Source organism: Python bivittatus, unplaced genomic scaffold (assembly GCF_059951505.1).
Source record: "Python bivittatus isolate LINGU-HERP-01145 unplaced genomic scaffold, Pbiv_v1 ctg000410_np1212, whole genome shotgun sequence".
Lineage (NCBI taxonomy): Eukaryota > Metazoa > Chordata > Lepidosauria > Squamata > Pythonidae > Python > Python bivittatus.
The window spans coordinates 1,872,218-1,885,627 of NW_028277067.1; the positions used below are offsets into that span (position 1 = coordinate 1,872,218).

Here is a 13,410-nt window from a genome sequence, read left to right on the forward strand (position 1 = left end):
CTCTCATTAGAGAGCCCCAGGTGCCACAAATGGAGGGCCTGATACATTTCCATGCAGTTCAGGTAAGTCAGATCCAAATATTGACCTGGACATGGAAATGAATACTTTGTCAAACCCTAAGCATTCTGAGCAAATTGGGAGGATACATTTAAATTCTGTTACTCAGTATCCTGAGTGAGTTAGGACATTAATTAGGATTCCCTAATGTCCCAAAAGAAAGAAAGCAGATGGAAATGGGAATTCAGGAGGAGGAAGACCATGATTCAAGGACCTGGAATATTACTAAGAGATCAAATCCTCAATTGCACAAGAGCTGAAGGGTCATTAATACCAGCTGCAATTATTTTCTTTGGAATAAAGCCATTTTAATCATCTTTTCTGCATATGGAGACATTTTGGCAGTGCATTCCTTCCATATACGTTGGCTGCTGATTCCCATTTATGTCACTGTTCCTTTGACCTCTCCCTGCCCCTAAGTAGACACTTAGTTTGGATGCATGAGAGAGACCTCAGGTAAATTCTACTCCTGTTCGAAACTTAGAAGAAAGATCCCTAGCTATTTCCTTATCATTAGTTCCAAAGGAGAAGCAGTGATTACTTTTCCTGGGCAACTAACATTTTTTGTCCAATCCGTACAAGGTACTACTTTTAGGAGCAAAAACATAGATTTCACTCACCATAGTTAAATGAATTTCACTTGGAAGTTAGGGTCATCCTTTGCTGGGATCCCAGAATTGCCAGTTGCTTATCTTTAAAGCATACTCTATTATACGGTATTAATACTTTTATTTATGCATGTTTGCCTGCCTTCTGGTTTGGGTACTGCTTACTCTAAGGGGGAGCAGCTCATCAGATGAAGATGATCTTTCCCACCTTATTAACTGAGACCTTTCAGCTGAAATACCTCTGAACATCTTTTGTGTGCAGAGGTATTCCAGCTGAAGTTAACAAGATGGGGACTTTCAAGTATCATAGTTCTGTATTGCACCCTCTGAACATCTTTTGTGTGCAGAGGACGCAGTATGTCAGAACTTGGACTATGATACTTCTCCATCCGTACAGATCTTTGTACCCATTTTCTTTCTTTATGTCTTCCTTTCTAGGAGACTGTGTCTGAAGCCACGTCAACAACACAGGAAGCTTCAGCTTTCTGGGGCTCTGGATGCATCCAAGAAAGATCAGGCTACATCAATGTCCCAGATTAATCTTATTTGCACAAGCCATATGGAGACAGCCTCATCCAATGGGGATATAGACGTGCATACACCCATCCTCAAATCAGCCTTCTCCTCCTCCAGGGAGTTTGAGAGCTCCCGTGAGGAATTTTTCAAGCAAGTGCCAAACCAGAAAATTCGTCATGCCAGCAAGGCCTCCACAGCAGATACACTGAGCCAACGAGGTGGTCCCAAGGATGACTATCCTCGAGTGGTGGAGGGCTATTCACTGAAGGCAGCCCGGTCTATGGATGCCCCTGGCACGCTTGAACCCCCTCTCCTGGAAGATTACAAGCGTAACTATTCACATCAGCGGGTAGAAGATAAGAGCAATGAGACACAGCGCAAACAAGCACGCAATGATAGCAAGTCTTATTTACAGGAGCCCCCATCACCACCACCTCTCCCAGCTCCTTTTGACCATTATATGGCCCATAAAGGGGATGCCAAGCCTCCTGACTTCATGATGTCACAGTCTGTAGACCACCTGGCCCGTCCTACCTCCCTGAGTCAACCTGGACAGCTAATCTTCTGTGGTTCTATTGACCATATGAAGGATACAGTGTACCGAAATGTCATGCCAACTCTCGTAATTCCTGCCCACTATATGCGCTTGGCTCCAACAGAGCAGACTACTGGGGGCTCTGAAAATCAACCCGATATGGACCCAACTGCCATGGGACTCCCTCATCAATTTGGTCCCCAGGAACAACAGAGGCAGCAGCAACTCCTCCAACAGCAGCTGCAACATTCACAGTTCCAACTACAGCAACACCAAGTGGAAGACCCTGAAGGGAAGGGTTGGGGACCTCACACACAATCTGTCAGTGGTTCAGTCACCATACCAGTGTTGTTAAATGAATCCACTATGGCCCAATTGAATGGGGAGCTACAGGCACTGACTGAGAAGAAGTTGCTGGAACTGGGTGTGAAGCCACACCCACGAGCCTGGTTTGTATCTCTGGATGGGCGTTCCTCTCAAGTCCGTCATTCTTACATTGATCTCCAGGGCACTGAGAGGAACCGCAGCAATGATGCCAGCCTGGACTCAGGTGTGGATGTCAATGAAGCCAAGCCCCCCAAGCGCCTGAAGGAGGAGCGCATGGCTCCTGCCATGGGTCCAACGTACTCTAAGCTGGTCTTTGCCGATGCTGACACAGAGCAAAGCAGCAGTGAGAGCCGTACCGCCATTTGTTCTCCTGAGGACAACTCACTGACTCCTCTGCTGGATGAAAACACTGACCACCGTGCTGCTACAATTCCTCGACATGGGCGCAGCCGTGGCAACAGCTCTCGCAGCAGCAACAGCAACAGCGAACTGCGCCGTGACTCAATGACCAGCCCGGAGGATGACAGCAACGAACCTTCTGAAGGAACTGATGACCAGGGGGACAAGAAGAGTCCCTGGCAGAAACGTGAGGAACGGCCTCTCATGGTCTTCAATGTGAAGTAGCCAGCAGGAGGAAGACAGTTCACCCTCATTGCACACTTTGGGTGGGGGAGGATGGGGCACCAGAACCATGGAGATCAGTATTTGCCTTTGAGTCTGGTCCGGCTTCCTTTTCTCTCCACCTCATCAAGTGCTCGGCTGAACTGAAGCCCTTATTTTTTGACAGAAGAGATGAACAAACAGAGCAAGGAGCAGAGTGCAGCCAAGCTACACTAATGTTTTTCCCAGTCACTCAAGATGCTGTCTTGCTCAAAGCAGGTTAAGAAGTGCCACAGCAAACTACCTAAGAAAATTTGGCCTCTTTCTGTTAACACCAACCACTGTGAGCCAGGCAACCCGGGGCACAGGAATTACGAAGGATGTGATGGCAGCAAAGGAAGTTTCATTGTTCTGTAACTCTCTTGTTAATCTGTGGAGAGGATACAGCTTGTCCTATGTGGTTCCAGTTCCTAGAATCCCTTGCTCTCCATCCAGTTTGGTATAACCAGAACTAGCGCTGGCCTCTTGCTCTGACACATTGGGAACAGAGGTGCAGTGGAAAGGCATGACTCAGCTCTACAACCCTCTTGCCCTCAGGGCTTTGTACAGTTCTTTTTTTTTAATTAAGTCCTGTGGATTCTCCAAGCCAGAAGCTTGGAAGGGTGGGTGCCCCAGGGCTCTAGGCCGATGCCCATCTGTGCCTGTCATCCTTCTGTGATCCAACAACTTGGATTAGAGTACAGGGCCCAGACAAGGGGGTGGGTTTGGGGAAATTTGGGCATTAGTGTGGGTAATATACATATGTGTGTGCATGCGTGTACGTCAGTGGTGGTTGGGAGTCTGAGCCATGTGTGTGTGGGTAGATGTGTCAGTTGTGTCTGACCTCGCTGCCAAATGAACTCCTTAATGGAGCCATCTCTGTGCCCCCTTTTTTTTCCTTGTGCCTGCAACTCCTCCGTCTCCTCCAAGTGCCTTCTGGCCCCAGTGTCTCCCTCCCTCCCCCCCAGCCAGGCAGCTGTGAATGAAACCTTGATATCCATAGAGGCGTACAGGCATACCATCTGCTCATAGCTGCTCAGATCTTCCTTTCTGTATAATCCCCTTTTTTCCTGCAGTGAGTGCTTGGCAGGGGGATCAAGAAGGGGGATTGCTGAAGGAAAAACCAACTGCTTATAAGCACAGCGGCCAACTTGCTAAGCTATCAGTAAAGACGTAGGGAACTGAGCCAACCAGCAGCACAGTCATGGTGATTGGGATCCTGAAGAGCAGCAGGACCACATTCAGGTCTTACGAAAGTGACAGTACGCATGATGAGCAGTCCCAAGTGAGGCATCTGTGGAGGTCTTGGAGGCCATTGGGGCACATGATGATTTCATCTGAAGAAGGGAACGGGGAACCACTAGCCAGCCCCATGCTGAGGCTTTTGTCAGTCCAGTTGGAAGATAATAAATGGGGATGTGCAAATAGGTGGCGGCAAAGAAGAACATGGAATCTAAGAGCCTTTTTAGCTTTTTCTTTTGTGTTTACGGACAGCTGGGCTTTTATTAATCACAGGCCCAAATCCTTTTGTAACAGCAGAAGGCAGCAAAGACTGAATAGGTCAGAAATAATTTGGGGAAATATTTTATTTCAGACTCACCTTCATACCAACTGAACTTAAAATAGAGGTGGGAATTCTTTTTTCTCTTGAGGGCAACATTCTTTAGAGATAAACTGGGAGATCACATGCTGGTGACAGCCGGGCCAGAGCTGAAAGTGGGTAGGGCTTTTCTCCCTTCCATCCTTTTCTCTCCATCTCACACACACCCATCATCCCCAGCCCTGCAAGCTGCTAGAGAACGGTCAGATTGCTCATTAGTGATCTAAGCTGGTTATCTAGAGCACATTTTCCCCTACTATTTTAGTTACTTGGTCTATTTGTCTGTATTTCCTGGTTTTTGTATTCTTTCTTCTATTTCTGGTCCTGCTCTTGTAATTTTTGCCCTTCACTTGGATGCCCTTCATTACATAAAATTAGGCTAAGGAGTGTCATTTTCTCACCCTGCTTGGAGACATTGTCTTTTCTGAAGGACACACTCCTCTCTTGGCCAAGATCTGCATATTCTGACTTAAAAATAGGTCCCTATTCATCTCAGCTTCATTTGAGTTTATTAGAATAGAACATAACTCTTATACAGTGTGAGAGAAGCACTTCCCATATGCTCAGAAACATTGATCTTTATTTGCCTGCTCCAGGGTTGAGCCTTATTAATGAAAACAGTCTCTGGGGCTGAGCCCTATTTGTATAAAGACTACTTCCATTATACTCAGATTTTTTGTTTGTTTGTTTTGGTTCTTAGGATGGTTTTTCTTTTAATTTCCTTTACTGAGTAATTTCCATATTTTACCTTCTTCCACAGCATTATATTGAATCCTTTTTATGTTCATAGGTTTTATTTTTTTCTGAAACACCAACATTAGAAAGACTAATTGTGGAACTTCCCAGTACCTGATGTGACTGATGCAAGATCAAAACTTGCCAAAGAGCTCCAGAAATAATGAAGTTACTTACATGAAAGCCTTTGTTAAAAATGGCAGAAAATTTTCATGTTTGATTAGTTTGTAAGTTTTGCAGCTATTCATTTAAGGACTTTTCATGTTCTGTAAATCAGCTGTAAACTTTTTCCAGCTGCGGATGAAACTGCAAGAGCTGGCTGACCATTCTCCCAAACCAGATTGTCTCCTTCCATGTTCCACTAACACCTGATGATAGATACTGAGAAATGCAGGAGAATCCCGCACTTGTAACCAGACTGCCCAGCTGGGAGAAACAGCACTGGCCCTTACTTGGCTGCAGGGAAGTTAATGCACAAAGAGAGTCCACTGAGCCATAAAGGACTTTTCCACATTTGTGGATTTTTTAAAATGTTGCCCCTTAGTTAAGCAAAACATTATTTCACATTCGCTATATCACAGCAAATGTATGATTGAAAACTGTGGCGACTAACATTTAAAAAGATAAGGCGGCTGTGTCTCCTCCATTTCCTAACTCATGCCTGAGCAGAGATTAGCCTAATTCAATCACTAATCTCTCCCAAGAAAGCTGCGCCCAACGTGGTTTTAAGATATCACAGTGGTGTGATGAGATAATTACAGCTCTCCGCAAAGATAGTGGCTTTCTAGTCAAACCAGAGGAAAGTTTTTAAAAAGTCAAGGAAGTATTAATCACTCCACCACCCCACACAATAGAAACCCCAGAACCAGATGCCTCTTTTTCCTTCCAATCAGTGCACAATGCTGTTTTCTACTAATTTTTATAGCTGAAGAAAAACCTTGCATCCAGGGACTGGCATAGCAGGGTATGTCCTCTGACACAGATGCATCTTTAACTATGTTAAATGCCTTTTGCCTTCTCCAGTGATGTCAAACTCTGCCAAACAAGCATTTGAGTTTTTTTTTTTTAAATGATCTAAAGAAAAAAATAGTTGGACAAACGGCAAAAAAGGGGACTCCGTGGCTACTGTTGGTGAACCTTCTTACTTGTTCTTTAGAATGGTATTAATATATAAACCTTCTGAATTTATCACAGCAACATTGCACAATGGTGATTTCCTTTCCCAAGAGGATTTCTCTTCCTTCTAGGCTTTGGTGTGCCTGTGAAACTGAAAGAATAGAGGAGGGTTACCCTTCTCCAAAGGCAGGTCTTACCCGGGAGAGGGAATTGTGCATTTATTGATAGCTTACTGGCTTGTTATTGTCCCTTTTCAAAGCTACAACTCTTTAGCAATGACTTGAGACCTGGAACAAGAGCAGCTACTTTTCCTAGCACGGAGACAGCATTAGAGAGAACTTCACTCTTGAATTACAGTTACTGCTAGGGAACAGTAATAAGGTAACTCCAGCTGTCTTAGTCTGTTCCCCACCCCCACCCCAGAATTGAATAGACACAATATGCTAATCTTAACATTTATACATGGAAGCAGTGAACGTTATTCAGTGTGGAAAGGACATATGCTTTGCCTGCACAAGAAGCAGCAGCTTTCAAAGTGAACAATACAGACTTAGTCACTGCTGTGTGGGTGGGATGCAGAGGGCTAAAGTTGGGTTGCCTGCTCTGAGCTCCATTCTAAACTTTTGAGCTGCTTAAATATACAGCAAGTTCCAGACATTCAATGCTGGTGAATCAAGATTTGGTCTGGGGAGAGGGCAGAGGAGCTGCATGAAAGTTGGGAATAATATGGAGTAATGCGAACAAAGATAACATATTTTTAAAGATCTTGGCTGGCCTATGTAGACTTTGGAAAAGTAAGACTACTAGGTTGGGCTGCAAAAAATTCAGATGGTCACTAGCTGGCATCAGTGAGTTACAGAAAACTCTTTAAGTCTTTGCTATCATCTAATGTTTGTCTGGATTTGTGTAATCTAGAACAAATAGTCTAAATCAAAGTGGTGCAGTGAGATAAGACAGCAAAGCATTAGCTGTTGTTTTGATTCATAACAAGACGTATTTCTGTTCCAATCCACAGATTTAATAGTGGCTGCTTTAAAATGTTAGAATGTGCAGTGCATATACGCTGTGGCTATCACCTTTGGGGAATAAAGCCGCAGTGCCATACAGAGCAACACTGACACATAAGGCACCTAATTGCAATATCAAATTTTGAGTGCCGACAGCATGTGAGCTGTCTAGAGGCTTTTGATTAGCACGCAGTACAAATTTTAGTAAATAGAACAGGAGCCAAAATTAGGTTTACTGAGAGGTAGCAGCATGTGGAAAAACACTGAGGCTTATAGAAGTACTGTACATATTTAAAAATATTCAAGAGGACACACAAGCTCTCCTCCCCCCACCCTCCAGTAGACAAAAGGAAAAGATTCCCTCAGTGTGACTTCTGGTGATTTTAAGGCAGCCGTTTATATAGTTCTGAGACCTGTACAGGACAGAATAGAAGATTGGATAAGGAATGCCTGGCTGGCCTGTTGGTAGATAAGATTAGTATTTCAAGGTCCACTATTTCTTCTATCAGTTTAACAGAAACAAGAGATAATAGTTGCTGGTTACAGAGAAAAAATCTTTAGCATGGCAATACAGAAAATACTTATCTCTTTAAATGAAACTAGTCTATAAAAATTGCTTTATGCTATTGGGCCAGCTCATACTTGAGTTGTCTATTATTCTTCCAACATTCCAGACTCTTCCCTTTTGCATTTGGAAATGGTAGGGATCTATGGGTGATGGTTTCTAAGGTTTACTAAACATTAAAAGAAGTTGGGGGAAGAACATGAAGTAATGTGCATTGCATAATATTAATGATGCCCTGCACTGTGTGGAGATAAATGTAAAGTCTGTTTCAGATCACATACTGTTCCCAGTGATGCCCGGGGCTTTTCTTGCCAGCAGTGCAGTTGGGGTTTTCCATTGCCTTCTTCCAATTTTTTCAAACATTTTTGGGGTTAGCCTATAGCCCTGATACTCCCTAAAGATCTCCCATCCACGTTATTAAAACCTGTTTCTCACACACATTGTGTGGCCCTGGAAGGAGGATGCTCCAGAAACAGCACAGCACTGTTCCCAAGTTGGGAATAGACTTCGATATTTTGAAGCTTAGAAATACTCCCCAGCCCTATTGTGCTCTCAATAAATATAGGTAGGCATTTTAATAATTTGCATGACAGAAACTTGGATATATCTGGAAAGTGGACATCAACAAGGTCCTTCACTAGTTCACATGGCTAACTTTCTCAAACTGGTTTTACAAATGTGTTGGACTGCAGGCTGGAGATGTGGGAATGGTGATTAACACATCTCAAAAACAAGGTTAAGGAAGCCTATGATATATCACCTAGTACTTTTGTACATCAACAGGTGTAAAATCTCCCTTTCATTTAAAGAAAAAAATCCTCCTTAAAATGCCTTCACAATGGTTAATTTCCACAAATAAAAGTATTCTTGGAAGGTATCGTTTAACATCATCTTTGGAGAATATAAACTCCATTGTTAGTACAATTCATTATACTCCTGCCAAAACTTCCTTTTAAAATTATAAGCAGGGGTAAGAACATGTCATTTTAGTATAATAGCAAAAATAAACAATTTTATTCTATAAAAAAATCTCTCGTAATTTTACTCGTGTATTTCTGTCCTACTACTGGAAGCTACTCCTGCGGAACAATTTGTATCTTATTAACGAGCTACCGTTGTCTTCCCGTAACAAGGAGGGAGCCTTTGCTCTTTGTCAGCCAAGACAGATTCTCTCCTTCCCTCCCCGCCCTATTTTACTAGCAATGGATGTCTCCGCGCTGCTGCACCAGGGACACTCCATAGATTCCACGGGCTCGTTTAGGTCAGGAGTCCGTTTCCAGCTTCCATCCGCTTCTCCCCTTTCCCACAGGAAGTAAAGCTTCCGGTCAACCGAGAGACTGCGGCTGTGATAGACTCGTCTCCCCACCAACACACAACCAAAGATGCGACCACCAAAGGCCTTACGTGATACCTCTTCATTTCTAAACATTTAAAAGTGCAACGTTTCGCATGAGGTTGTTATGACATAAGGAAGCTGCTTATGCATTGAGTTGGGCTGGCGGGGGTAAATTAAACTAACTGGGATGCAAACTCTCGAGGGCTGGAGGTGGCTAAAACCTAAAGCTCCCCCGCGCCACCGCAATTGCTGTCAGTTACACAGCTATCGCGAGACTCGCGGACTCTCAGCAAGGGATCGATTTATGATAGCTCTACAACGTCCATCTATTAGCAGTAATGAAGGCGAAGCAAATGGTTTGTATGTTGTAATCTGCATTGGCATAAGTATTTTCAGCTTTAAAAAAGCCCCAAAGATTTTCAGTTCCCCCCACAGCTGTTACATTTAATCACAGAAATGGGCATGGGGGCAACCAATCAGAGCTAGTAAATTTTTTACATTTTCTACTGACTTCTCTATTTGGTTCCTATTTCCACACAGGTGGAAATTGCTTCCAATGAAACTCTTCAGAAACATTGGGATTTTGTGTTTTCTGTCTCTGTTCAAGAAACAGAGGAACCCCATACAAAAGATTAAACAAACTGGCAAGCAGAGGGAGAGGAAGCCTACTCTCTCTTCAGATCTGGCTTGTTCCACCACCTATCAATTCACTGCAGATTTCTGTTTTCTACAATCATGAGGCGTTCAAGTAGCCAAAAAAATCCCCCAAACACAAACATTAATTCTGCCTTGATGAACCACAAATAATTTAGAAACTGCTTTACAGTTTTAGCTTTTTTATGTGTTGCAAAGTAAGCAATTATCATTAATTCCCTGCTCATCTACAAATGCAAAACTCCCTAGAATAAAATGTTAATACCAATTTGTTTGTTGTAATATAAAATGTAGGGTTAAAAGGTACAGAGTAAATGGAAATCAAAATCAAGATCCAAGCTTGCTACTAGTGGTTTAAATGTTAATAGTGCTGATTTTAATACTATATTGTCCTTTGTTAAACAAAAATAATATTTTTCCATATATATCGAAAGCATCCCTCAACATAATACGCATAAACTGAACAGTAAAAGCAGTTCATATATTAAATGAAAATAAATAAAAGGCCTGGAAATTTCTATCATAGACAAAACAACTTGGAAAAGTTGACAAAGATATTCTAAAGTCCTTTTCCTTGCCTATTTGTTTAAAAAAATAGCCAAAATGTTGACAAAAAGTACATACCAGTAATTCAGTGCTCTGAATCAGATATTGATGCATCTTTCCAAAGTGTATAACTTAATTTTTTTCTACTTCCTCATGATTCTTGATTCCTTGATAAAGAATCAAGGAATTCTTTGCCAGAATATATTGCCAGAATAACACATATCCTTGGCTAACAACTTTTATTCTGAATTCCTGTTGACAGTCCTATGAATTTCAGACCAAAATATGGCATTACTAAAATAAACCCAAACCATACTAGTTAATATTTCAACTCTTGAAACTCTGTGTGACAACTATAATTCCCTTTACTAAACATTCCCTAATAATGCGCAATAGACATTAAATTTTCTGTTGTATTAATTGCATTTTAAGATCAAAGGAGACATTTTAAAGGAATCTGCCACTGGTTTGCAAAACAGGATATTCAAGTTTATTATTCCAAAGGTCAGGGAAATTAAAAATACCTGTTTCATCTGCCTTTTTCAACCTCTTACAAAGTCACTGGTTTAGGATTATCAATTAATTCCTTGCAGAATTAATTAATTAACAAATAACAGTATTTTAAAGGCAACAACAGCATCACACCAAAAAGTCCAAATAACAAGAACCTGAAAAAGCATTTTAAGTTGAATCCAACAAACTCAGTTTTAAGTCGTGCAAATGTTTTAAAAACTGCTTCAACAAAACTAAACTGGTCCAAGGTAAAAATATTATGAGAAGCCCAATCTATATCCTCCAAGGATTTACCAATTATTCTTAAATCAGGATTGTCCCATGAGTTTTTCATAGATAATGGATCTAATTTTTATCTATGACACAATATTTTCCATGTGTATCTTGAAGTATATCAGTACCCTTCAAAATTCAACAAAAATCCTAAAAGGGTTGCACAACACTTAGGATTTATAGACAAAAAAGATGTTTGAAGTACATGAGGCCATAAAAGTAGCACCTCTCTGCAATTCCTTAGACACATTTTTTTTTTCTGGGATTGTCTTCTGTTCTGGAAATCTTGGGAAAAGACACCACTGTTTTAAGGAATTGTAGATAGGTGTTACATGAGCCCAACTGCCTTCAGATCTGAAGTGATGCACTACCCTCTTGTAGATCAGAATTTCCATGGAGTCAAATAATAAGCTGAGTCCAAAGACAACTGAATTCTGAACGTTTTTATTTTAATTGTCATTAAAGCTAAATGTATAAATCTGCAAGTATGAAAATGATGTTAAATTAATATCTCCAACTATAGAGTAATCAGAGAAGATGCCAAATTCTCAGATTAAAGAAGCAGGATTAGGAATGGAAATTCTTGTGCTATCAACGACACATAAAGCATCATTTGCATATAGCAGCAGCTTTAAGATTTTCAAATTCTCTATGGCACAAGCAAGCAATTCTAAGACCAAATTAAAAAGAAAAGGCAAAAGAGGTTGACCTTAACTGTATGACTACATAGATTTTTTAAAAAGGAGAAAGTATCCCACCAGTAATCATTTGTAAAACTTTGGGGAACCCTCAATATAGCAAAATCCACCTTGGAAACAGTGAGAAAACAGTTTTCTTAGTGTTCCAAGAAATAATAGCAAGTGCCTTTTTGCCTAATTTGACTTCAGTTAGGAATCTATCAATATGTTGATGCCACTGTATTAAATATAGTTTGAGCTGGATGGAGAAAAAGGGGATAAAGCTGGCTGCTAAAGTGTTTTTATCCACACTTGACAAAGCACTAGATCTATGCTTATCTGGTATGAAGAAAAGTGATATAAACCTCATTATAAGAAATAAGAGCTGTTTTATTTAGAAGCTAAAAAAGTCAACACAACCTTTTATAAGTATCAATTGTTACTCCATCTAGGCCAAGAGTTTCCCCCAATTTTAAAGATGTAATTGTAGCCACTTATTCCCAAAGAGAAAGGTGAACTGGGGCTGGTAAACTGGTCCTGTGGAAGGCTCACAACATACCTTGAAATTTAAGTGGTTTGATTGACATCCTTCCTTTTCTAAAACTCAACAAATTCTAAGTCAGCTGAGTTCTCAAAGTGTTTATTTTGTCTGGTCTATACCATCTCAGATTACAATGCGGGGGGGGGGAGGCATTCACAAGATGGAATGTTTCTCCAGTTAAAAACAAAAAACCTCTCCACGTAGAAAATGAGCAAACTACAAAAATGGATCTCATTTGGGATATCATAAAATTTTTACTTCTGAACACAGCTACTATATGTTATGTTCCAGGTTAGTCTAGGAAATAAAGGGGATTCAGATGGGTAATGCCTAGTATTATCAACCAAAGCGCACTGTGCAGCTATTGTGTCTTTCCCTGTAAATTACTGCATGAAGTGGACTTAATTCACAGAAATATTCCACTTATTTTGAATGCTGGAAGTAAAATTGAAATTGCATCTTCATGCACCCTCTAGCGGTTCATAATTGCATGGTCACGTATTAACTTAAAAACATGATTTCAGATGTTCTCAGGGGCTCCTACTTGATGCAGAGACTACCGTATGTCAGCTGCTGGCCACTGCCTGATACTTGCACACAACTGTAATCTGGAAGTTTGGTGAAACCACCAAAACCTGACTGTTCTGCAATCACTGGAAACTAAAGCCCCAAATCACCAAGAGATACGTGCAGATAATCTTGCAATAAGAAGCAAAGCATTAAAGGCAAAAGCATAGCATGGAGCAGTGTTTCTCAACCGAAGATCTGTGGACTTCAACTCCCAGAATTCCCCAGCCAGTGTGGAGTTGAAGCCCACACATCTTAGAGTCGCCGAGGCTGAGAAACACTGGGATAGAGACCTGTTTGGGCAACAGCAGGTTTAAATGAATGACCTAGATATCTTAGTTGGTCATAAGTTGAACATAACGGAACAGAATGATGTGGGTGCTACTTATTAAAGCAATAGTTTTCTTTCTGGGGTAGGCAGCGCAGCGTCCGTGGGTACAAGCGTCTCCTGTGCCCGCCCTGCAGCCATAACGTATCTGAAGAGACGTATAAATGATGCAGCACGCTTGACCACGGTCGCGCCAGGCAGGACGAGAACTATTGGGTCGAAATAGCAGGGAAGTAGTCCCACATTCCCTGTGAAGCCAGCCTACAGCCC

At 41.5% G+C, this 13,410-nt stretch overlaps 1 protein-coding gene across 2 annotated transcripts in view; it reads left to right on the top strand.

Moving 5' to 3' along the window:
- FAM171A2 (family with sequence similarity 171 member A2) overlaps positions 1–6,554 on the top strand; it is a 44,979-nt gene extending 38,425 nt beyond the window's left edge. For both annotated transcript variants that reach the window (XM_088143348.1, XM_088143347.1), the window contains one exon: positions 1,104–6,554. In XM_088143348.1, coding sequence (XP_087999474.1) covers positions 1,104–2,667 — 1,564 coding nt within the window. In that variant the 3' untranslated portion in view covers positions 2,668–6,554. The remainder of the gene's footprint in view (positions 1–1,103) is intronic.
- The last annotated feature ends 6,856 nt before the right edge of the window (positions 6,555–13,410 follow it).